Raw genomic sequence first — 24,584 nt, forward strand, 5'->3', positions numbered from 1 at the left:
TCAAATTAGCCATAGTTGAGGCTGAGGGCCTGAGATACTAACTTTGTGCCAGAACTGATGCTGAGAGCTCCGTGTGGACCACCTCCTAGCAGCCGTATGAAACGAGTAATGGTGGTGTCCCCACTAGACAGACAGGGAAACTGAGGCACGGAAAGCTGGTGCATTTAGCAAGCATCTAAGCTGAGACATGAGGCAAGGCAGCCAGAGTGTCTGCTCTCCTGTACCCCATGTTCTCCCTTGTAGCAAGTGTTTAGTGCCTGCTGGACACAGCTGCCTTCAGCCAGGTCTCCTCACACACTTGCTACTCTGCTTTTGCCTTTCTTTGCTTTTTGAGACATAGTTTCTCTGTGTAGCTTTGGAACCTGTCCTGACACTCACTCTGTAGCCGGGGCTGTCCTGAACTCAGAGATCTGCGTGCCTCTGGCTCCCACATAGTGGGACCACCCAGCTAGCTATTCTGCTTCTAATGGTGCAAACCACTCAGGACTTCTCAGCTTGTAGCTCTTATCAGGTGGGAGCTTCCAAACACCCTTCAGGAGCCTAGTTTCATTGTCCTAAGGGCCACCCAGTCTCTAAGTCCCTGTTGAGCTGACTAGAAACCATTCTTCATGGTTGAAGGGGCAGGGGGGGGAGATGACTTCACATTTGCAAGTCACTCTGGTCTCATAATTTACATATGAAAGACATGAATTCCAAAAATACTTACTGCCCATTTTACAGATGAGGACACTCAGGTCAAGACCACTTAAGAGTCTCATGCTGGTGTAGTTGGTTGCTGTGACAGAGCTGGCTCAGTGATGAAGAACTCTGGCAGAGAAATGGAGTTGGTTCCCAGTACCCATGTCAAGCTGTTCTATAACTGCCTGGAACTTAGTCTCCAAAGGATCTAATAATCTAATAATGCCTTCTTTTGGCCTTCATAAGCACCACACAACACACAGTTTAAAAAGATTTTTTGTTTTGTTTTTCAAGACAGGGTTTCTCTGTGGTTTTGGAGCCTATCCTGGAACTCACTTTATAGACCAGGTTGGACTTGAACTCACAGAGATCCGCCTGTCTCTGCCTCCCAAGTGCTGGGATTAAAGGCGTGTGCCACCACCACCACCCAGCAAAAATCTTTAAATAAATAAAGTCTTTGACAGGGTTCCAGGAATGCTAGTGTCCAGGACTGGCTCTGCCGTCAGGTTCCCGAGCAGCTTGGGTCTTGTGTTCTGTTCATAGTGTTCATCATTGTCTTTGTCTCAGGGTTTCTATTGCTGTGATGAAACACCATGACCAAAAAACAAGTTGGGGAAGAAAGGGTTTATTTGGCTTCTACCTCCACATCACTGTTCATCAAAGGAAGTCAGGACAGGAACTCAAGCAGGACAAGGCCCTGAAGGCCTGAAGGGGGGAGCTGATGCAGAGGCCTTGGAGGGGTGCTGCTTGCTGGCTTGTTCCCCATGGCTTCTTCAGCCTGCTTTCTTAGAGAACTTAGAATCACCTGCCCAGGGATGGGACCACCCACAGTAGGGTGGACCCTTCTCTATCCATCCCCAATTAAGAAAATGCCCTAGAGGTTTACATGCAGCCCAATCTTATGAAGGCAGGGTCTTTTTTTTTTCTTTTCTTTTTTTCTCATCTGTATTTACCTTTTATTTATTTATTTATTTATTTATTTATTTTTTTTTTTTTTTTTTTTGGTTTTTCGAGATAGGGTTTCTCTGTGGCTTTGGAGCCTATCCTGGAACTAGCTCTTGTAGACCAGGCTGGTCTCGAACTCACAGAGATCCGCCTACCTCTGCCTCCCGAGTGCTGGGATTAAAGGCGTGCGCCACCATCGCCCGGCCTGTATTTACCTTTTAAAGCAGAATGTGATTGGGCACTGTATTTCCACTCACAAGCCTTGTTGAATTACAAGACCTAGGGAAGCTTAGGATTTTGTTCTTGGTACTTTGGAAAACAAGCCACATAGGGAATTCCTGTTGTTTTAGCTTGTGTACTTACTTCTAAGACTAGTACATGCAGAACTATAGGGGATGAAAAGTTTTAAGATGAAACTTAAGCCATCTTATTTTTTTTTCCTTTTAAACACGAAGCTGTATCTCAGAACACTTCCAAGTGAAATTATTTGGTCTAATAAGGAATCCAGCTCGACAGCGAAACACTTCAGACCACAAAGTTAACAGGTTACATTACGTCTTACAACAAACATCCTGCCAACCTATTGAATCAAACCTATAGTATCACAGTATCACACAAGTAGAAAGAAATTTTATCTTCCCCTTAGTTTTCATGCCACACAGATGTTTTAAATGTTAACAAAAATAAACAAAAATCCTGGGAAATATAGTATCAGAAGGAATGAAAGAAAGCATCAAACATATAGTTCTGGTGAAACTTAGTCTACTTCTTCCGTGCATGATGTGTCCTCATCTCCTTCCAGGGTGGCTTTTCTTCAGTTACAGCAGCGCTGGTATCATCCACAGTAGGATCATCTTCTTCAGACCAAGCTTGATGACCCTGTGTCTGGGGATCTTCCAGACTGAAGCCAGGTGACCAGATCCTTCACAGATTTGTCGTTCTTGCCGGCCTCTGCCTTTTGCTGGAGGGTTTCGATAAAGGAGTGATCAGGGTTTATCTCCAGGTGCTTCTTTGCGGCCATGTAACCCATCGTTGAGTTGTCTCTGAGGGCTTGAGCTTTCATGATTGTTTCCATGTTTGCTGTCCACCCATATGTGCTTGTGACAATAGAGCACGGGGATGTCACCAATTGGTTTGATACAACCACCTTTTCAACCTTTTTCTCCAAAATAGCTTTCATAATTTTACAGAGGTTTTCAAATTTTCTCTTTTTTTCTTCCTGCTTCTTTTTCTCCTCTTCATCTTCGGGAAGCTCCAGTCCTTCTTTGGTAACTGACACCAAGGTCTTGCCTTCAAATTCCTTCAGTTGCACACAATATTCATCAATGGGCTCAGTCATATAGATTACTTCTAAGCCATGCTTTCAGAGGTGTTCCACAAAGGCCGAATTAGCAACTTGGTCCTTGGTCTCACCTGTAATAAAGTAGATGTGCTTCTGGTTTTCCTTCATTCTGGTGCAATAATCTTTGAGAGAAACTATCTCATCTCCAGAAGCAGATGCGTAGTATCGCAACAGCTCAGAAAGCTTCTTCTGATTTTGAGAGTCTTCATGAAGACTTTATATTTTCATGAAGCTTTATATTTTTTGAGAACTGCTCACAAAACTTTTTGTAGTTATCTTTATCTTCTGCCAGCTTGGTGAATAGTTCTAAGCATTTCTTGACCAAATTCTTTTCTGATAACTTTCAAATTTTTGCTTTGCTGCAACATTTCATTGGAGATATTTAGAGGAAGACCCTCAGAATCCACCACTCCTCAGATACTCAGAGATTAACCCCTCACAGTTATCCATGATGAAAACTCTGCATACATACAACTTGATGTTGTTTTTTTTTTTCTTTCTGTTTTCAAACAGATCAAAAGGAGCACGTCTTGGGACAAAAAGGAGGGCCTGGAATTCCAATTGTCCTTCAACAGAAAAATGCTTTACCGCCAAATATTCTTCCCAGTCATTGGTTAAGCTCTTGTAGAACTCTCCATATTCTTCACTAGTAATGTCATCAGGATTTCTGGTCCAAATAGGCTTTGTTTTGTTGAGCTCTTCCTGATCGATGTACTTGTCCTTTATCTTCTTCTTTTTGTCACCGTCCTTCTTTTCTTCCTCTTCGTCGTCGGAACCGACTTCTGTTTCAGGCTTGTCGTCAGACTCCTTTTCTTCTTTTTCCTTCTCTTCCTCTTTGTCTTCCTTTTCTTCAGCTTCAGCATTACTGACTTCCTTATCACGTTCCTTCTCCACAAAGAGAGTAGTGGGATAGCCAAGAAACTGAGAATGTTTCTTCACGATCTCTTTTATTCTCCTTTCCTCCAAGTACTTGGTTTGGTCTTCTTTCAGGTTCCAGGACCCATTGGCTCGCCTGTGTCAGTTCTCACTGTGAACAATCCCCCTGCTGCAGATTCCCAGGTATACTGTTCATCATCATTATGTTTGGTGATCACAGCCACTTTCTCAGCGATCAAATATGCAGAGTAAAAACCAACACCAAACTGGCCAATCATAGAAATATCTGCACCAGCCTGCAAAGCCTCCATGACGGTTTTGATGCCAGACTTGGCAATGGTACCAAGGTTATTGATCAAGGCAGCCTTGATCATTCCAATGCCAGTATCCACAATGGTGAGGGTTTGATCTTGTTTGTTGGGAATGAGATTAATGTGCAGCTCCTTCCCAGAGTCTAGTTTCCTAGGATCTGTCAGACTCTCGTATCTGATCTTGTCCAAAGCATCTGATGAATTTGAAATGAGTTCCCTCAGAAAGATCTTTTTGTTCGAATAGACATCAACTGGGCAATTTCTGCCTGAAAGGCAAAAGTCTCAACCTCTTCCTCCTCCATTGGTTGGTCCTGGGTCTGGGTTTCCTCAGGCATTTTCACTGAGTGACCACACACAACGTGACTAGCCGCACTATGACACCGAAGCAACTCCTCCTCCTCCTTCTTCTTCTTTTCTTCCTCTTCCTCCTCCTCTTCCTCCTCCTCCTCCTCCTCCTCCTCCTCCTCCTCCTCCTTTTTCTTCTTTTCTTCTTTTTTAAAGAGGGGGTAGTTTTGAGACAGAGTTTCACTGTTTAGTCCTGGCTGTCCTGAAACTCACTCTAAAGACCAGGCTGGTCTCAAACTCACAGAGATCTGTCTGCCTCTGCCTCCTGAGTGCTAAAATTAAAGGTGTGCACTGACACCACCCGGCCTTGGAGGTATTTTCTTAATTGAGGTTCCCTCTCCTTAGGTGACTTTAGCTTGTGTCAAATTGACAAAACTATCCCTGCATCTATCAAGCCAGCTAGAACACCTAGTTACTGATGCCCCCAACAATGATGGTTTGGAGCTTATTGCTCCCCTGGCCTTCCCGGACCCACAGACCAAAGAGGAAGCCCAAGGACCTCTAGGTAATCCAGCAGACAAAGTATCCAAAGACATCTCAATCTGTATTCCATTTTGAGGTTGGCATGTCCCTGTAGGAACTGACTTGAAGGGAAGGCTCAAGAAGTGTGCTTGGGCACCTGTCCCACCTGATCCCGACACTGAGTTGGGGATGGGGGTCATTTGATAACTCTTGAGACTCTTAGAGGCTTCCAGATATTGTCAGTGCCTCTGAGGAGTTGTTGGACCTGGTTGGGGGGGGGCTGGCTTGGGGCCATTGTGTGTCCCTGGCCTGGCCTGGCCTGGAGGCCATACCTGAACTCTAGAAGGATAAAAGGGGCAAACACCAAAAATGTAGGAGAAACAGGTCTGAGCTTACCCATCTGGGCCCCTGCCTGCCCAGGCCAGACCATCTGTGTCCTCATTCCAGGACAACTTAGAAGAAAAGCTCTCACCCCTCCAGGCTTTCCTGTCTCAGGAAGGTTCTGGTCCCAGAGATGAGAGAAAGATGATGCCTCCAAGCCCCAGGTTCTGCAGAGATTGATGGGCACTTCCAAGCCAGTTGCACATGGTGTTCAGCTGTCCCCTGTTAATAGCCCTGACCTCTATCTCTACTCAGTCTTTGGCCATAGTAATGGGCCTTTATGGAAAACGGGCCCTGGCACACTATCCCTTACTCATCTGAGACAGGACAGATGCCAGGAGCTTGTATTCCTCAGCAGGCCCTCATCTGTGAGACTCTTCTCACAGATGGGCTCAGACCCACCAAATAGTCTTTGTCTGATCAAGACTGCTTCTTTTGCCTCCCCTCTAGCTGGACCCCACAAACACGGTATGTGAAGCGAGGGGTGCTCCTTGGTGGTAGAATGCTGGCCTAGCTGGGCCCCACAAACACGGTATGTGAAGCGAGGGGTGCTCCTTGGTGGTAGAATGCTGGCCTAGCTGGGCCCCACAAACACAGTATGTGAAGCGAGGGGTGCTCCTTGGTGGTAGAATGCTGGCCTAGCTGGGCCCCACAAACACAGTATGTGAAGCGAGGGGTGCTCCTTGGTGGTAGAATGCTGGCCTAGCTAGCCTCATATCCTAGGTTAGGGCCTCAGTAGTGCCCTACACAAAACAAACAACAAAGACTGATAAACCAGTCAACCTCTGGCCTGCTGATGTAGCTACTGGTAGAGCACTTGCCTGGCATGCACAAAGCCCTGGCTTCAGTCCCCAGGACGGCACAGTACTGGGAATAGTGGCACATGCCTGTAATTCTAGCACTTAAGGAGAGGCGGAAAGATCAGAAAATCAAAGTTAACCATAGCCACATGGCAAGTCTGAGAGTTGAGGTCAGCCTGAGCTTCATGAGAGCCTGGTTGGTTTTTGGTTTAAAACAAAAACAAAAAACAAACAAACAAACAAAAAACCTTCCCATGCAGTAGCACGCAGACCTGGGCTTGTTCTGAGTGCATGGATACTGACTGCAAGAAAATCACGAGATACTTAGTGTGGCCTGCAGTTCAAGAACCAGCTTCTCAGGCAGAAGGCTATCCAGAGCCACACACCCCTAAAGTCACTCTCTTCAGCAGGTGTATAAATTCATGCAGGCCTGGGGGTGCTTGGCCAAAGCCTCAAAGCCCCTGGTCTCTGACCCTATGAGCTCTCACTGGGCAGCCTGCCTTTCCCTGCAGCAGGAGGAGCTCGGCCCTAGGTTCTAAGGTGGAGCCCAGGAACTAAGGTTCACTAGCAGTGTCTAGGGTCAGTTGTATTCCCTATTACAGATGAGGCCAACCAGGGCTCTGAGCAAAGGAGGACTATACACAGGAGACCCTGTAGCCTTAGGATGAGTCAAGAAAGATGACAGCATGAATCACTGGTGGCTTGTCATTCATTCGGCACCCCCGCACCCCACACACACTCACACACTCACTCACACTCACACTGAAGGTCTGTAGAGAGAAGAGCCCAGGGAAAACCAGACTCGTGGGGCTGGTTTGGCACTCAGTCTGTTGCTATGTGACTCAAAACCTCTTTCCATGTTTGGATCTCAGTTTCCCTGTCAAAGGCAGGAGCAAGTCTCACCCAGCAAGTCTCCAGTCTCTGTTGGAGCCCCTGCAGTGAGGCTGCCCCCCCACTTCCTGTTTACAGCAGCCTCTAGCTCATCCTTTTACCCCAAAGCCATTACCATCACCATGGCAACCAGACTGCGTTTGTTCCAACAGGTTGGCAAAACCTGACGCAAGACTTCACTAGTGGGCGCAACTCCAGGTCCTGGGAGGTAGGTCAGCTGTCCTACTCCTATTCCTGTCCCTCACAGAGGGGCAGGCAGTATGGGGCACAAAGTCTAGGACCCCTCCCTTGCTCATCTGACATCCATGTCCCGGCAGTGGGGGTCACACCTTTTAGCCCTTTTGCCTGACCTGGCTGGGCCAAGCTGGAGGTTGGCTGTGGAAATTGAACATCCTGCAGGACAATATTCTGTTCCGTCTCCTGGCTTCACAGTGAGGGGTGTAGGATTTGACTGGGATACAGTCAGGTGGCAACATCCATCTCAGTGTATGCTCCCTGGGAAGAAGGGCTAAGGCCAGGTTGTCACCTCCCAGACGTTTCCTCCCCAATTCCCAGTAATGAGGAACACAGGCCCCTACCCAGCACTCCTTTGGAAGCCTGTTCCAGTTTGGCCTCCCCACAGGGGATGGTCTTTGTGGAGGATTTTCAGGCCTGCTTTTCTGATTCTCACATTGGTTGGTGTCCTTCCAGTAAGAATGAGATCTTTGGGATAAACTCCAAAATAAGGTGGCCAGCAGGAGTATCCCAGCGAGGTCAGCGCTGGTCCCCAGAGGCCTACTGAGGCACGGGACAGGAAAGAACAACTCGGCAGTTTTCCATGGGTGGCTGGGAACCCACTATGGTAGGAACCCTGTCAGGTACGCCCTCTGCCCCAGCTCCAGAGCTAACACGTTGGAAAAGGACAGGCACGTGTTTAACAAAGCCTCCATCCAGGTGACCATCGCTCTGCTCCAAGTGGTGGAGGCTGGCTGAGGAGGGGGGGGGGTCTAGGGAATAAAGCGGGCTGGGAACAGCAGTATCCAGCTACTAGGGCCTAACCCAACCTTCTGCACACACGCGGATTACAATGACGTCATGAGATGGCCCAGGTTAATGACAGAGCTGACTTCCCTAGAAGAGAGCAGCTCCAGACAGTACTGAGGGGCAGAGCTTTGGTGAGTGGGTTGACTTTGGATATGACTGTACAGAACTTCAAAAAACCCAGGCACTTCGTGTCTCCTTTGGGCGACTGTAGCTTCTTCCCTGCGGCCCTGGGAAGGAGACCCCGCGACAGCCTCCTCCCTTGGGGCGGGGTGGTGCTGGAGGGGCTAGCACAGCCCAGCGAAATCCAACGCAGCGCCCCTCTCTGTACCCACCTGTAGGTTACTGAGCGCCGCACCCGAAGCGGGGGCTCTCTGGCCAGCACCCGGTGGGCAGGAAGCCCTTCCCGACCCCAGACGCACAGGGTGGGGGAGGACAGGGCTGGAACCTCTGACCAGCAAACGAGGCCAGGCCCCGCCTCCGCCCGCCCGCGCCCCCCGCCCGCCGCTCCGGCTCTGCAGTGCTCAGTCTCCAGCGCGCGCGGCTGCTAGCGGTCGCTGTGCCTTGGTGTCCCCATCCAGTGCGACAGCGACGCCAGCAGGGACCCCCGACCCCGTGGTCCCCCGAACCCCTGTCCACGGTGAGTGCTGTAACTCCTTCCCGGTGCCGTCAGACTGCCGTCGGGGATTAACCTGCCTCCCACCCAGAGAGACAGACAGACAGATGCGACCGCCCCCTCGGGCTCAGGCCCCCTGGCTTCTACACTCCGTTCCCCATGGGGTTCAGGGATTGAAGGCATTGGGGTAAAGGGAAACTGAGGCCCTGGGGAAACGGGCCGCGCGTGCTCAGAGGGGCGGGGTCGCACAACAGGCGTCCTTGGCTCTGAACGCCGAAGAGGACGCCCCGGGGTCGCACTGCGGAGCGCGGAGCAGGGTTGAAGGGCGGGACCTCACGACCCAGAGAGTGCGCGCCTGCGACCACAGTTCCCACGGTCGCCGGTCGCCGCTGCTGAGCCGCCAGGCTATAACCCCTCTTCCCAGTAGAGGCCGCTGACTGAAGCGGAGCTGGGGGTCGAGCTGGGGACCTCGGAGACGCCCCGCGGGGCTTCTCTGAAGCCTTCCTAGCTGGCTGAATCCCATCAAGTTAGGGGGAGGAAAACGGCCCCCAGCGCCCGTGCCCTTCCCACTTTGCGACGACTGTGAGACCCTTGCCCTAACGTGAATTTCCTGCCAGGGTAAGCCTTGTTCCTCCCTGGTCGTCCAGGAATTCAGGCCCCACCACTTTTTCTGGGGTGTTGACGTTTTTTTTTTTTATGTGTGTGTGTGTGTGTGTGTGTGTGTGTGTGTGAGAGAGAGAGAGAGAGAGAGAGAGAGAGAGAGAGAGAGAAACAGAGACAGCGAGAGAGAGAGAGAGAGAGACAAAGAGAGAGAAACAGACAGACACACACAAACATGCACGCACACACAGAAATGTCGCAACAGACCAGCTCCCATACTCCCCTCGGACCTCCTACCTTCCAGGGGGAGAAACCGCAATAGAACCGGGGAGGGTAACCACAGTTCCCCCTCCCCATCACCAAAAACAGCCTTCCAGGAGCAAATCAGCAGAGACAGGTAAGTAGCAGGTAAGGCACCTGGGAAGAGTGGACCGTTCCCCATCGGTAGGACATGGAGAGCATCCATCAGCTGCCTGCTGCTGACCTCTGACCTGAGAAGCTCTCATTCAATTATAGAGATCAAAGTGCAGATACCCTGGCTCCCCTCTGGGAAATCAGGGGGAAATAAACGCCTGAGCAGCATGCGTAACTGGTGGACAGGATGAGCTGTGCTTGGGCACTGTCTCTTGAGGAGTAGAGGTTGAGGAGATTCTGAGGCCAGGGGGAGATCTGGGAATCCAGGAAGACTTGGGAAGGGTCTGAGAGGTCAGGTGGGGACTGGCCGGGAAGAGGAGGGAAAAGCAGACAAGACCAAAGAGATCCCGGGACGCCACCCTGCACCCTGCACGTTAATCTGTCCCAGTTTCTAGAGGTCCCTAAGCCCTAAAGGTGTCTCCTTATCACTCTAGGGTTTGAGAGCCTAGGAAGACCCCTCTAGCCCTCTCCTAAGCTGCCCTGAAATTCTCTGCCTCACTGCCACCAGATCTTCAAATGGCTGTCTAGAAGGTGACAGTTTAGGATGGACATCCTGGCTTAAATCTTACAGCTTGCCCCAGTCACAGATAGGAATGAAGTGGCTAGCTTTAGCTCAGCCACCAGTTCATATAGAAAGAACTTCCAGACTGGCTCTTCCTTTGCTTACTGGACAGTTGGGAGCTATGACTCTGGCCCTAGTACCTGGGTGTGAGCGGGGCTGTGGGCACATCCTGCCATTCTACTATCCAAGCCCAGGAGGGACAGAGTCTGAGCTGTGGCCACCAGAGACTGGGGTAAAAGGTGGGGGATTGGGGGTAGCGTTGCACTTAGCTCACTGCTGCCTTCTACAGGTTGAGGTTTCCAGAAATTCATGGGTAGCAGTCAAAGGCATGCGCATGCAGGCTGGTGATGGTGGAGGTGAATGATGAGGTCCCTGGATGAACCTATCCGAGGCCTCTTTGACAGGTGTCTCTCGGGGCCTGGGCTGGTGGGTCAGAGACGTTAACAGCTGCTGAGAACTGTTTCTGGGCATCAGGATGAGCCGACTCTTACAGAGACTGCACCGGCATACTGCTGTTAGCCTCATCCTAGCAGCAGACTCGGGGTGGGGGGACACAGCTGAACCCAAGCTTAGGACACCACAGGACAATATAGTGTTTGCACAGCAGAGCCTTACATCCCAGGATACCACCTGCTGGTAGTGACGCTGGGCAAATTCCCAAGCCCACACCTGTTTCCGTGTTTGAGGTAGAGCAGGGTTGTATCCCTTAGCTCCCGTGCTTTCAGGTCACTTTCCTTCTGCGTCACATTTGTCTCTGGGACTGCGAGCCCCTGTAGCCCTGTCACACAAAGATGCAGTTGGTGGTTGCCTTGGCAACATCTCAAGAAGCAGCTGCTTTCCTGGCTCGAGGTGCAGGGGGAGCAGCTCCTCCCTTTAGTTAGGAAGGCACTGGGCCTCTGACACTTGGCCACCTGGGACCTCAGGACTGGCCACGTGTGGCGAAAGCTTGCTGGGGCCCCCACATTGGGGAGGAGGTTTGTGGGGCTTCCCCTCGGTCCGCATTCACATCTGCAGCTCTGGGGTCTCACCGGATAGGAACTGGTTAGAGCAAAGGGGTCAGAATGCAGCACCCACCTGGAGTGCTGGCCTGAGCCAGTGAGAATAGTGGAAATAGAGGCAAGATGGAGAGCTTCTCACCACAGACAGACTCCTAGACAGGAAGAACCTCTGTAACCTCCAACCACCACTGAGACCCTGGACCAGGAGCAGAACCTGCTGTGGTGTCCATTTCCTGTCTTACGAAATGAAGTAACAGTCTCCCTTTGCTAGGACTAATGAAACTATGAAACTGTGTCCTGTGGTGAATGGCAGGCAGAGAATATATATATATACAGAGACCCCAAGGGTGGGTACTGTGCGACAGAGATGACCTGGATGGGAGATAGTGTTTCTCAAGAAAAAGAGGAAACCTCTCTGGGGTAGTGTGGGGAAGGACCCGGCCCAGAAGTGGTTGTGTGACCCAGAGTGGGGGATGACAGGGTGGTGTTGCAAAAATGGATGGGATGCCACCGTATCCTAGGTACCACACTGCCCTTCAGTTTGTAAGGGTAAGTGAGCAGCCCTTGCTGAAGGCTACACAGATATGGATAGCACCAGCTTTTCCTCCCTGTTGTGGGTCAATGGGGTCTGGGAACTCATCAAACATAAGAGAAGCAGAGCGTCTTAGATGATCCTAAGCCTAAACCCCAAAGAGAAGGCTGCCTTCCTGGTATTCTGTCTCAGAATTGCCACTGTGATCTCCGATGTCCCAGTCACCTACCAGGGCTACAGATGTGTTCAGTCCATACATTTCTACACCAAACCTCAAGTTCAGAGTGGAATGGCAGAGGGGAGGCCAGAGGGTCAGGGTTAGCATCAGCCTGGACTTGGACTCCATTTTCAGTTTGGAAGACCATTCTCCTAGAGATAACAGCCAGACTGCTTTGGTAGGATGCAGCAGGACGGCTTGGTTGCCACAGCAACAGGCAGGCAACTGATTCAGTGGACTAATAGGCAGAGAACTTGGGATGCAGCTGAACGCTTCCAGCCTTCTCCAAATGGGACATGAACTTCACGCTCTTTTTATTGATTGTAGGGTGATAACTCTGTTATGGGGGACATTGGCCCCTTACGTGTGTTGGATGTGTGTAAGGACTGTAGAGAAGTTCCCTCCTGGGCATTCTAACCTCAGGGACAGGTGCCAACCCTACCCTGGACTCATAGATTAGTGTCCTGCCTTGCTGTTTTAGCCTCCTGTGTAGAAGACCTGGGTAGTATCTGTCTTGGCTCCTATTAGACAAGGTGTTGGTGAGGACATTGGAGTCAGACACATTCTGTCCCACTGTCCTAGGTGGCTGGGGCTCAGCTGGGGAACCAGCTGCGGATGTGGGCGCAGAACACACCTGTCTCCACTGAGACCCCAGCAGCACTTTCCCATAGAGAACTAACTCTGTGCCTGGCTCCCATCTGCAGGTATCTGTCACCATATCCCAGGGCCACTGTACACGGGCACAAAGGCTATTAGGTCACTTACCCAGTGCCTTTGGACTGCCGCAGAGTCCATAAAGTCCCCTCCAAGGACTCAGCACAATGCAGGGTGGTGTCAGGCCCCTGGGCCTTTAGCCCCACCCCCTGTTAGCGTCAGCGATGCAGTGATAAAGCAAGGGACAAACCGATGTGCTTGCTGCAGGTGGCTGCCATGTCAGCCTTGCTGGACATCAAGAGCAGTGTGCTCAGGCAGGTGCAGGTGTGCCCATCCTTCCGCTGGAAGACCGAGCAGGAACCTGAGAACACAGACACACAGGAGCCCCCCACAGGGGCCTGGTGGGTACCCTAGGGTTGACTTCGCAGGGTATGTATGCCTGGCCTCCCTCCCCTAGCTGGCCTGTACACTTGTTGTCCAGCGTCAATCCTCTTGAGTGGGAAAAGGGACCAAGAGGGTCTGAGCACAAGGCCAAAACCACTGTGGTTGTCCCTTGATTCATTCTCTCCACGGTTCCTTGAATCGTGTTCTGATCCAAGCTTCCTTCTAGGAAACCTGGGGATGGTGTGGAGTTTTTCGCCCACATGCGCCTCATCCTGAAAAAGGGGGATGGCAGACAGGGCCTTCCATGCCCCGAGGTAAGGACTCCATTTCTGAATTGTCTAGGGACTGCTACTCAACCCAGTCTACTGTCCTAGGTTATCTGGCCCTCCCCCCTCCTCAAAGTTCTCACCTCTCCTCTTCCTGGAGTGCCTTCGTCCAGCCAGCTAGAGGGTCTTGGGGCAGCTACAGACTAAGGGGCCCTTCCCTTCGCACACCTTCACTCTAACCCTCCCTCACAGGTTCTTTTGCGCAGTGGTTCCCCCGCCCCTGCTGAGCCTGTGGACCCCAACCGTGGCCTGAGAGCCCTGACCCAGGAGGAGGTAATGGGTGTCAGGAGTGTCTAAGCCCAGGTCTGGTCACAGGCGGGTAGTACAGTTGGGTGAGCAGGAGCAGAGGCGCGAAGGCTGGGGATCCACTCAGTAGCAGGAGCAGCTGCTTGGGGCTGGTGCATGGGACCAGCAGCGCAGGGGCTGAGAGACTCTGCCGCGGCTGGGAACTCAAAGCCTGTTTCCTGAAGGTGGAGATGCTCTACGAGGAGGCCTTATACACAGTCCTGCACCGGGCAGGCACCATGGGCCCCGACCAGGTAGATGACGAGGAGGTCTTGCTAAGCTACCTTCAGCAGGTGAGCAAGGCCCCACCCACCCTGCCTCACTCTGGGGGGGGACTGAGATGTGTGTGTGTGTGCCTGTACACACCACACACACACACACACACACACACACACACACTGGTGCCAGTATCACCTAGATGGCAATACAAAATACACACATCAGTGTGCATTGGGGAATATCCACAGTGGGTGGAGACCTGGTTAGACATGTAGACACAATTGCAGTGGATGCAAGGTGGACACCCAGACATGTTTAGAAAGGAATGGCTACTACTCAGAGGAAGGCAGAGTAGCCACCGGGTATGTTTCCTTCCCCTTGAGTTGTGCCCTGAATTGTCCTGTTCACTACAGCTCCATTTGTGCCAGGCCCTTACCTGCTCACTCCTCTGAATACTCATAACTGTAGCACCAGCTGGGCAGTGGCCCTCCACATGGTAGGACAGATGAACATTCACTCCTATGGACAGTTCTTGAGACTCCCAAGACAGTGCCAGCCTCCCCCAGGCTCCTACTTACCCACTCACCACCTACAGGTGTTTGGCACCAGTTCTGAAGAACACATGGAGGCCATCGCGCGTGTGAAAAAAGCCAAGGTGAGTTTGTGCACCCACAGGCAGGTGCTGGCTGGCCAGCAGCAGTATCTGGGTGGCAGGAAGGGATGCCAGGGTGGCAGCAAAAGTGGGGACTGCAGCATGCATGCTGAGGCTGCTTATTCCTGCACCCTTATATCTGCAGGCTCCCACATATGCCCTGAAAGTCTCTGTCATGCGTGCCAAGAACCTTCTGGCTAAAGACCCCAATGGTGAGTGGGTATCTGGCAGGCCCTCTGAGTGCCTGGCAGCTGTTCCTGGAAGCTGTGCACAGTGGAGAACGTGAGGGCCAAGGACTGAGACACCTGCTCCGTTTCAGGCTTCAGTGACCCATACTGCATGCTGGGCATTCTGCCAGCCTCAAGTGCCCCACAGGAATCGAGTGGGCAGAAGGAGCAGCGCTTTGGCTTCCGCAAGGGCAGCAAGCGTAGCAGCCCACTACCTGCCAAGTGTATCCAGGTCACTGAGGTCAAGAACAGCACCCTGAATCCTGTCTGGAAGGAGCACTTCCTATTGTAAGGCTTCTATCCCGACGATAGCCAAATATCCCAAATGATGACCACTCATTGCTGCCCAGGCAGCTCTTAAGAGGGACTGGTAACACACCCACTGTCCAAGGGAATAACTGAAGGCTCACAGGCAGATGTTGTATCCCTGTGGCCACACAGCTGGTAGCAAGTGGAGGTTAGGATGTGATCCCAGCAGTCTGTGTAGAGAACATGACCACCACCAATTGCTCCTGGACACCCCCCTGCCTCACCCCTGTTCAGAATATGGTCTAGGAGTTTCATAGACATTTCTCTGTGTTTTCTGCAGTGAAATTGAGGATGTCAACACAGACCAGCTGCATCTGGACATCTGGTAGAGGACCCTGAGCTTGGCAGGGCTTGGGGGGGTCACACCCCTGGTTTGGGCAGGAATGAGGGCTGGGAACTCCAGTCAAACCATCTTCCACCTTTAGGGACCACGATGATGACGTATCCCTGGCAGAAGCATGCAGGAAACTGAATGAAGTTATTGGCCTGAAGGGCATGAGCAGGTGTGGGGTAGGGGGAGTGGGGAGTCGTAACCCTAGGCCTGTGCATTCAGCTTAGCTGCAGGGGTCAGTGGCTTTCCAGGACCACCAGAGTAATACCACCCTGCTATCATCCCTGCCATGTCCAGATACTTCAAACAGATTGTCAAGTCAGCCCGTGCAAATGGGACAGCAGGGCCCACCGAGGACCACACCGATGACTTCCTAGGATGCCTCAACATCCCTATCAGGGTGTGTGGGGAGGGATGGTGTGTATGGGTTCTTAGGATTCTTGATGGGGGTGTGGGGTGCCCCAGAGCCCTTAGGCATCTCCAGTGGCAGTGCCCTATGACTCCCATAGAGCATCCCACTCTCTTGGGGCTGGAGGAGGTGGGCTGCACTGGGCACCTACTCAGCAATGCTGAGTAGCATTCCCTTCTCCCCAGGGTCCCAGAGAGCATCTGTTTTTATTTTGTCTTTAATGGGATTTGAAGCACCCTACCACTGAGCCCTTTGTGGTTGTGTATGAGGGAGAAGGGGCGGAGTCTCGAGGTTTATACCTTCCCCCTCCCTCCTCTCAGGAGGTGCCCGTGGCAGGTGCTGACCGCTGGTTTAAGCTGGAACCCCGCTCTAGTGCCTCCCGTGTGCAAGGAGACTGCCACCTGGTCCTCAAGCTGATCACCACCCAGGTGGGAAGCTACGGGGAACCTGCACCCCTGCCTGCAGGGCTGAGGTGGAACTGATTATAGACCTCAGGTTCTGCCTTCCAGAGGGACACCGCTATGAGCCAGCGTGGACGCTCCGGCTTCCTGTCCTACCTGATGCTCCTCAGCCGTGTGCTGCGGTTTGAGCACCGAGTGGAGGAGGTAGTGGGTGCCCCTAGGCTGCTGAGTAGAGAGTAAAGGGCCCAGAGCAGGGATGGAGCTGCTCTCTGGCCTATGCCCACCCTGGCTTTCTTCTCCAGCCCAACTCCAGCAGCTGGCGTGGCGAACTCAGTGGGCCTGGGACCACAGTCCTTTGTCTGCATGGAGCCCAAAGTAATCTGTCACCCTTGCAGCTGGCAGTGCTGTGAGTAGGCAGGGTGGCCCTTGTGGGTAGACCCTTCTGAGAAGGCTGTAAGTGGGTGGAGCGTGGGGTGGGACCTATTACACAGAGCAGACCACAAGCCTGGACTCCTACAGGCACTGGCAAGTCAGTAGCCGCCACCATCAGTCACGCACCCTGGACTACCGCTACCTGCTGGGGTTGCTGGAAGATGTGCAGGCGCACTGGGAAGAGGCGGCTTCCCTACCCCAGGAGCAGGTGGGCACGGGCATGGCGACAGGTCTGTAGAGTTCACTGGGACCTAAGGGACAGAGCCCTGACCTCATAGGGTTTGAAAACATGAACTGCATAATAGGGGAGAGACAGCTGTGCGGTAAGGAGGTGGCGGTTGCAGCGGAGTAACTGTGGAAGGATGTCAGGAAGGGTCAGCCTGGGCTGAGGGCAAAGCCTCTGAGGTGGCGAGTGTCTAAGCCGCAGGAGCAGGTGGGCGCTGGCAGAGTGAAGCAGATGAGACAGGAGCTATAGAGGCACCGCGGCTGTAGGTGCAGTGAGGGGAGAGGGGCGGAAGCAGAGAGTAGGGCAGCTAGTTGGGAAGAGACTGGGCTAGCCACACGAAGCAGTGGTGTTTCCGTGTCTTATGAGCAAAGCTGCCTTGGACCCTGTCCCTGTCACGACTCTGAAGAACCCATTCCCCACAGGAGGAGAGCCTAGCCGACAGCTTCTCTGCCTTCTCGGAGTTTGGGCTGAAGCTGCTGCGCCAGCTCCGAGATTACTTCCCTGCCACCAATAGCACGGCTGTGTATCGCTTGGGGCTGCTGCTGAAGTGGGTGTCACACAGCGGGACGAGGGGGCTGCAGGGCTGGGGGTCGGGGTGGCCTCCTCAGCTGGCTGTCCTCATCAGGTGCCTCGAGAAGATACAGCTCTTCCAGCCAGTCTTCGCCGTCTGTCCCTTTGAGACGGAGCTCAACGTGGACATAGTCGCAGCCCTGAAGGTGTGTCTGGATCCATCTCGGCCCTCCCTCCCTTGGCCCCTGCCAGGGTCTGCTGCCCACAGCCACTTAACCTGACTCTTACCTTCAATCCACTGTGTTGTTTTACTGGCTGCTGCTACAGCGGGGCAACCGGGAGTGGTACGACCAGCTCCTGAACACCAAGAGTCCTCGCGAGCAGGTGTGGATCTGAAGGGCATGGATTGGAGACACAGGGCATTCGGGGGCTCACTGGTCACTCCAAGCCTGGCTTTCTTGCAGCCTGGGCCACAGCGCCTAGCGGGGCTTGTTGAGCTTGCAGACATCATCTACGAGGACTTGCAGGCCTGCTTTGGGGTCTACGCCAGTCTCTTCTACAGGTAGGCCCTTCCCTTGGGTGCTGCCCTTGGGTTGAGGGAGTAGGGCTGGCTGGTGGGAGACGGGTGGCTGAGACATGTTTTTTGCAGTATCCTTAAGGTGGACTTCTTCACCCTTACCTTCCGGCAGCTGGAACGTCTGGTGAGGGGGAAGTCCCTTATTCTGGGTGCTTGTGGGAACTGGAGATCAGGGAGAAGCCCCTGGTTAAGAGGGTCCCTAGGTTAACTTGGGAAGTTGCCTAACTCCACAATCTGAGGCAGGTGGCTGAGGAGGCATGGGTACTGACAGAGGAGCTGAGCCCCAAGATGAACCTAGAGGTGGCCTCGGGGCTCTTTGAGCTCTACCTGACCCTGGCAGACACCCAGCGCTTCTGGAGCTGCATCCCTGGACGGTGGGTACCCACCTGGAACTGGTATCCCCTTAGCTCTGAGCCTGGAGACCTCTGGGTGAAGGCATGTGAGTACCAATGGGCTCTGAGTGAATGTTCACTGCAGGGAAAGCCGCTCGCTAGCCCTTGCTGGCATCCACACCCCGTTTCTGCCAGCCGTGAAGCTCTGGCTGCATGTGCTGAGGGACCAGGCCAAGTGGCGCATGCAGGGAGCTGTGGATGTCGACACGGTGAGTGTGTGTTCAGTTGCCTGGTGCTGGCTCCTCCTGTACCCCTGCAACATCAGCCCTCTTCTGCCTTTGTAGCTGGAGCCTGTGGATGCTTCCTCCAAACACAGCAGCTCCGCAGCCACCGCCAGCCTCTGCCTCACTCACATCCAGGAACTCTGGGTTCGCCTGGCCTGGCCTGACCCTGCCCAGGCCCAGGGACTAGGCACTCAGCTCAGCCAGGTACGTGGGCTAGGGATAGGTGGGGACCAGATCTGGAGATGGGGCAGGGGCCCCACGCTCCCAGCCCATCTCTGCCCCAGGACATGTGTGAGACTTCCCTCTTCTACACGGCACTGCTGAGGAAGAAGGTGGACACCCAGCCCGGGGCTGCTGGTGAGGCAGTGAGTGAGCAGGTGAGTGACTGGATGTCAGGTGAGGCCAGCAGGTGGCTGGGTGGGGTCACCCCCCACTCCCTTGACAGCTGCCCAGCCGCCCCTGGCTATACCTTCCCATTCCCAGCTCTGTGTGGTGCTCAACAACGTGGAGTTGGTACGCAGAGCTGCAGGACAGGCACTGAGAGGCCTGACATGGCCTGAAGGGGCCAGTGGGCAGGAGGGAGGGCTCCCCCGCCCTCTGCTCAGCTGCATGCAGGCCCTGGATGAAGACCTCCAGCGGGAGGCCCACACCGTGACAGCACATCTGACCTCCAAGGTGGGCAGAGGGGTGGGGCCCGGGACTTGAACCTATGTGGGGACTATTTCTGAATCCCTACGCTTGTTCTGAGCACCACCCCTCTCTCAGATGGTGGCAGACATCAGGAAGTATGTACAGCACATCAGTCTGTCCCCTGACTCCATTCAGAATGATGAGGTAAGTGGAGGGGATTGGCAGGAAGTGCCAAGGCCAGGGGCAGGCTGGAGTCCAGTTTGGCCCACCCCGAGGACTCCTGCCTACAGGCTGTAGCCCCGCTCCTGAAGTACCTGGATGAGAAGCTGGCCTTGCTGAATGACTCGCTGGTGAAGGAGAACCTGAGCAGGTACCAGCTGGGTAGTGGGGGGTGGGTAGGACGGTTGCTGGCCCAGGGAGTCACCTGGGTGATGTTCCTCCAGGGTGCTGGAGGCCCTCTGGGAGCTGCTTCTGCAGGCCATTCTGCAGGCACTGAGTGCAAACAGAGACGTCTCTGCTGACTTCTATGGACGCTTCCACTTCACACTTGAGGTAGGGTCCCAAGGAGCTCTCCCTGCTGCCCCTCGAGGACACTAAGCTTGCCAGGGTACACGACAGCTCCATTGGCAGCTCTTCATCCCTACGTCCCAAATACCTCAGGACACCAGTTCCCACAGCTGTCTGGCCTTAGATGCTGACATTTCCCAGGTGCCTCAGATTTGAAAAGTGGCTTTGCCTTGGCTCCTAAGACCCAGGGCTTCCTGAGCCCACAGGTCTTCAGCACAGGCCAGCCCTCTGACAAGCCCCTCTTTCCCTGTTGTAGGCTCTGGTCAGTTTCTTCCATGCTGAGGGCCAGGGGCTGCCCCTGGAGAACCTGAGGGATGGGAGCTACAAGGTAAGCTTTTGGATGAGCTCAGCCTGCCGCCCTGAAGTAGGTATCCTTGTGCAGGTGAAACCTGAGGCGGCTCAGACGGCTCTGTGAGGGCACCTGGCTGCCCTGCCTGGTACCAGAGTTACTAGTGCCAGCTTCCCTTGCAGAGGCTGGAGGAAGAGCTGCGGCTGCACAAATGCTCCACCCGAGAGTGCATCGAGCAGTTTTACCTGGACAAGCTCAAACAGGTGGGACGACATGCCATTGTCTAGCCGCGGGCCTGCCCTGAGACCCCGAGGCACTCACTGGATTTTTCCACTGGCCTTTCCCACAGAGGTCTCTGGAGCAGAACCGGTTTGGGCGCCTGACTGTCCGGTGCCATTATGAAGCGGCTGAGCAGCGGCTGGCTGTGGAGGTGCTGCACGCAGCCGATCTCCTGCCCTTGGATGCCAATGGTGAGGCGCAGCAGCAGCACCAACAGGGGCAAGGGGCCGGGGAGACGTGTGGCTCACACTGTGTTTCCTAGGCCTGAGTGACCCCTTTGTGATCGTGGAGCTTGGCCCACCGCACCTCTTCCCACTGGTCCGCAGCCAGAGGACCCAAGTCAAAGCCCGGACATTGCACCCGGTGTATGATGAGCTCTTCCACTTGTGAGTGCCTACCTGGCTTGCTGTACCCCATGCCTGTGCTGTTTGGCTGCAGCAGGCTCCTGACTGCCTTGTCTATAGCTCTGTGCCTGCAGAGGCATGCCGCCGCCGCGGGGCCTGTGTGCTGTTCACGGTTATGGACCACGACTGGCTGTCCACCAATGACTTTGCTGGGGAGGCGGCCCTTGGCCTAGGTGGTGTCAGTGGCATCGCAAGGCCACACGTGGGAGGGGGCATGAGACCTGGGCAGCCCATCACATTACACCTGCGCAGGCCCAGAGCTCAGGGTGAGTGAGACTCCGTGGGGTTGAGGGAGGTGGGCCTGACCCATACTGCCTTCCTCATGCCCACCCTCGTATCCACCTACAGTGAGGTCTGCACTGCGGATGCTGGAAGGTCGCTCCAACAAAGAGGCCCAGGAGTTTGTCAAGAAACTCAAGGAGTTGGAGAAGTGTATGGAGGCTGACCTCTGAGCCCCAATGGTCAACAGCCTGGCCCTCCTCCGTTCCCTGTGGGGTCCCTCCCTCACCATGTGACCTGCCTGCTCTGGTTGTACCCTGTGGCTTCTGTCTGGCTGTGTCTTTTGGTGTGTGCTGTGAACCCTTTGTGCCCCAGCATGCCCCACCTTGAATATGGGCAGTCAACTCGGAGGGACCTGGCCAGCATCTGCCCATGGACACAGAGCAAGATGGATGGATGGGACCTGACCCTAGTGGGCTCTCCTCCCTGGAGCAAGGGTCATGTGCCCTCTGCGTACTCTGCCCCCTAGAGGCCATTAGGTGGTATCTGGAGACATTTGTGGTCACAACTAGGGAGTGGAGAGTACTGGTGCCAGGGGTGGAGGCCAACGTTGTTCACACCCTTGGAACCATCAGTCAGCCTGATGAGTAATGATTTGTGCCTCATGAGGGCAGTGCCAACGGGGAAGCCTCACTGGGGAGGCCCTGCCCTGCACCCCCAGGATAGGTCTCCATTGGCAGAGGCAAGGTCAGGGAACAAGTGGGAAGTCAGCAGCTGCCAGGACCCCAGGCAAAGGGTGAGGGTCAGGGTTTCTCCCACCTGCAACTTCTCTCTCCTGATCTAGATGCTCTACCCACAGCAGGTGAGCAAGGGGCCAGTTGAAGGTTACTTGCGTTCTGGTCCCCACCTGGCTCTGGGCCCAGGAGAGTTTCTCCCATAGCCACCATGAGGAAAGGGGCATTGCCCACGAGTGGAGATCAGGGTGAAGGGCTCTTGCCAGCTGGTCAGATATCCTTTTAGACATCTGTATGTGACCATACCAGACTTACCCCATTGCTCAGATCCACCCAGGCAGATGTCCCCAACCCTTAGCCAAGTATAAAGCAACAGAACTCATATTGGGAGGCTCCTTCTTGGCTTTATCAAGAGCTCTAAGGTAGGACTCCAAACAAGGCTGTCACAGAATTGTCCCAACAGCCCTGTCCACCCCCAAGTCCCACCGCCACATCTGGACTAACGCACACCAGCTTCAATAATGTGTTTGCAACCTTCAGTCTCTCCGTGGTCTCTTGATTTCTTTCCAGCGTTCAGTGGAGTCTCTGGCCTAGCCTCTTCTTCTGTGTCTGCCTCTTGAGAGCAGCTGCTATCTCCTCCATTAGCACCAGCTCCTTGTTCCTCACACTCATCACTGTCCTCCCCAGAATCTTCACTGTCGTCCTCAGACTCATCAATGTCATCCGAGTCCACGGGCAGCCTGGAAGAGAGGGGTGTGCCGTGGTACAGACACGGGCCAGTACAAGGTTACTTGTCCCACGACACTCAACCATAGATGCCCTCAAGCAGGGGATGCTCGGGGGCCCCACCGCCTCCAGCAGCAGCTGCTTTATACTTTATAATCACCACCAGGCCTCGCTCAGAAAGCCACACCCACAAGGCAGTAGGGACTGGGTCAAGGCTCCAGGAGCACACTAGGCTTGAGCCACCACTTAAGCACTTAGCGTGGACCCACAGGACCTACCGGGTACTAGCCACAGGCCTGTTGAGGTTTGCAAACTCTCTCCCGGAGTCCACATCAAAGGGATCTGAACATAGAGAGGAAGGTGACCTCTTAAGTGATTTCAGGGCAGAACCAAACTGGTGGCTCCAGGCTCCGAAGGGCTTGGTTGGTTTCACAGCTTCCCGGGGACTCCCAACCATCCCAGGCCTCACCAATCTCCTCCTCCTCAGGGGTGTCCTTGATGCTGGCCAAGTACCCCTGTTCGGCCTGCAGCACTTCCTCTGGGCCATGGCAGGCTGCGTACTTTTCCAGGAGCTGTTGGTTCAGGTCCAGGAAGCCCTTGCCCCACTTAAATTTTTGAAGCAAAATGACAGCAAGATCTGAAAAGCCTGGTAGAACAAAAACTAAAAATATACCTGGGACCCCTTTAGAGAGCACAATTATATCACCCCTTCTTGCCATTCTAGGAAGCTGTCACCTCCTCCACAATTCCCAAGGTTCCTCTCATTTACTGAGAAAGAGTCCTACTATGCTAGTCCCTATGTCTTATGGGGTCTCCATCTGGGCCTCTCCTTGAGTCCTACATTTCCTTCAGATACTGAGGACAGACTCTTGGGGCAGTGCTGTCCTGACAGTGACGACCCATACACCATCCCGGGAAGACAGCTGTCCATTTCACCTCTACCTCTGCTTCACAAGGTCAAAGCTGTATGTGGGCACTGGGCCTGAAACCAAGGCTGTCCTGATGGCTCCCAATACATTCTCACATCCCCCTGCTCAGAATCTGCCAGAAGAAACGGCAGTCAGATCCCAGACCGCCAGGCCAGGCTTCTGTCAGTCTGACACTCACCTACAATGCAGAAAGCAGCCGCAAAAGCTTCCACGCAGGAAAGTCTGCAGGGCCGGCCATAGTTTACAGGGTTGGCAGCCAGGAGGTAAGGCAGGAGCCGCAAATGGCTCCCTCGCATCTTCCCAAAGGGTGTCTCATCCAGTCTGGCCCAGGAGCAGTCTATGACAGCGACCCCTGACTGTGCCACCAGCTGTCTGCCAGAGAGTGTAGGGAAGGTTCTGGGGCCCCAAGTAAGACATGTCCTTGGAGACCGGCTTCACTACAGACGAGATGGTCTGGTATTTCCAAACTATGGTTTATTGTAGGGGTACACTACAGTACTCACTACCGAACTTAGAGCAGTTGCTGGGGGTAGCTGGACAATGTTTACTTAACTTTTTCTCCTAAGCTCTTCTACACTCTAAGCCTCGCTCTATGATAAGGGTCAAGTCAGCTATAACCCTGCCCATGTGAAAAGCGTGGACATCCAGGACCAAAAAGCAAGGCTTGAAGAAAATGACCTCCACAAGGGGCAGTTTAACAAAGACAAGATAATGGGGGAGGCACTCCGATCCGTCCCCGGCCCCCCAGGCCTCCGGTGCCTACCTGTCTGCGGGAGACACGTACTGAGTGCCTGCCGGGCTGAGCACCAGACCGCCAAATCTTTGGCCCAGTCGCAGGCAGCGTACCAGACCTAGGCGGGCCAGTTTACGGCCCGTGCAGCGCCGGGGGTCGCAGTGACCAAGCTCCCACATAGCCAGGGGACAAGGCAGTACCGCAGGGCCCGGTCCGTCCTGGCCCTCGGCCTCCTCAGGCTGCACCGATGCTGTAGGGAGAGAGAGAGAGAGAGAAGAGCGGATGCTCAGCGCCTGCTTCCTAGCCCGAAGCGCTGCTCCAATCGCTCGCTCCAAACTCACCGCGCAGGGCAGCGCCCACCTCCTCAGCGAAAGCATCCAGAGAGCGGCCGGGGGGACGCCGAACCCGACCGCTCTCCGCCCTGGACCCCCGCGCAACCTTCCTGCGGCCCATAGCCCCAGATAAAACTCCCGGCCACAGGGTTTGTTCGTGCAGTGTGCGCGTGCGCGCTCGCGCAGCTTCCGGT

At 54.0% G+C, this 24,584-nt stretch overlaps 2 protein-coding genes and 1 pseudogene across 5 annotated transcripts; 1 reads left to right on the plus strand and 2 right to left on the minus strand.

Moving 5' to 3' along the window:
- Nucleotides 1–2,380: 2,380 nt before the first annotated feature.
- Nucleotides 2,381–4,481, minus strand: LOC142831428 (heat shock protein HSP 90-alpha pseudogene; annotated as a pseudogene).
- Nucleotides 4,482–8,328: 3,847 nt separating this feature from the next.
- Nucleotides 8,329–22,208, plus strand: Baiap3 (BAI1 associated protein 3). Of its 4 annotated transcripts, XM_075941505.1 has the most exons (35): nucleotides 8,578–8,691; nucleotides 12,573–12,694; nucleotides 12,912–13,045; nucleotides 13,255–13,342; nucleotides 13,547–13,627; nucleotides 13,825–13,932; nucleotides 14,454–14,513; nucleotides 14,656–14,722; nucleotides 14,830–15,025; nucleotides 15,327–15,371; nucleotides 15,472–15,549; nucleotides 15,675–15,777; nucleotides 16,107–16,214; nucleotides 16,296–16,391; nucleotides 16,490–16,593; nucleotides 16,707–16,827; nucleotides 17,268–17,392; nucleotides 17,471–17,561; nucleotides 17,683–17,739; nucleotides 17,820–17,917; nucleotides 18,005–18,056; nucleotides 18,176–18,306; nucleotides 18,410–18,533; nucleotides 18,609–18,752; nucleotides 18,833–18,925; nucleotides 19,032–19,223; nucleotides 19,314–19,382; nucleotides 19,469–19,548; nucleotides 19,622–19,730; nucleotides 20,002–20,073; nucleotides 20,217–20,297; nucleotides 20,384–20,504; nucleotides 20,576–20,699; nucleotides 20,778–20,983; nucleotides 21,066–22,208. In XM_075941505.1, exons 3-35 carry the CDS (start codon nucleotides 12,921–12,923, stop codon nucleotides 21,167–21,169), a joined length of 3,453 nt encoding a protein of 1,150 aa, XP_075797620.1. In that variant the 5' UTR covers nucleotides 8,578–8,691; nucleotides 12,573–12,694; nucleotides 12,912–12,920; the 3' UTR covers nucleotides 21,170–22,208. The 4 variants fall into 4 exon arrangements, with proteins under 4 accessions (XP_075797616.1, XP_075797620.1, XP_075797618.1 ...); XM_075941501.1 differs by lacking the exon at nucleotides 12,573–12,694 and having other exon boundaries at nucleotides 8,329–8,691; XM_075941503.1 differs by lacking the exons at nucleotides 8,578–8,691; nucleotides 12,573–12,694 and adding an exon at nucleotides 8,922–9,285.
- Nucleotides 22,053–24,546, minus strand: Tsr3 (TSR3 ribosome maturation factor). The gene is given in 7 exon segments (XM_075941506.1): nucleotides 22,053–22,262; nucleotides 22,265–22,410; nucleotides 22,675–22,738; nucleotides 22,866–23,042; nucleotides 23,504–23,697; nucleotides 24,089–24,308; nucleotides 24,400–24,546. Coding segments are annotated over 7 exon segments (969 nt in total). The 5' UTR covers nucleotides 24,512–24,546; the 3' UTR covers nucleotides 22,053–22,206.
- Nucleotides 24,547–24,584: the final 38 nt, after the last annotated feature.

The sequence above is a fragment of the Microtus pennsylvanicus genome, chromosome 11, assembly GCF_037038515.1.
Source record: "Microtus pennsylvanicus isolate mMicPen1 chromosome 11, mMicPen1.hap1, whole genome shotgun sequence".
In the NCBI taxonomy this organism is placed as follows: domain Eukaryota; kingdom Metazoa; phylum Chordata; class Mammalia; order Rodentia; family Cricetidae; genus Microtus; species Microtus pennsylvanicus.

Excerpts from the sequence above, each read along its gene's own strand:
- Baiap3 (XM_075941501.1), top strand. The coding sequence starts at position 12,921 with ATGTCAGCCTTGCTGGACATCAAGAGCAGTGTGCTCAGGCAGGTGCAG. Across the intron at positions 17,393-17,470 it reads CGCTTGGGGCTGCTGCTGAA|GTGCCTCGAGAAGATACAGC; the intron begins GTGGGTGTCACA and ends TGTCCTCATCAG. Across the intron at positions 18,307-18,409 it reads TGGAGCTGCATCCCTGGACG|GGAAAGCCGCTCGCTAGCCC; the intron begins GTGGGTACCCAC and ends TGTTCACTGCAG.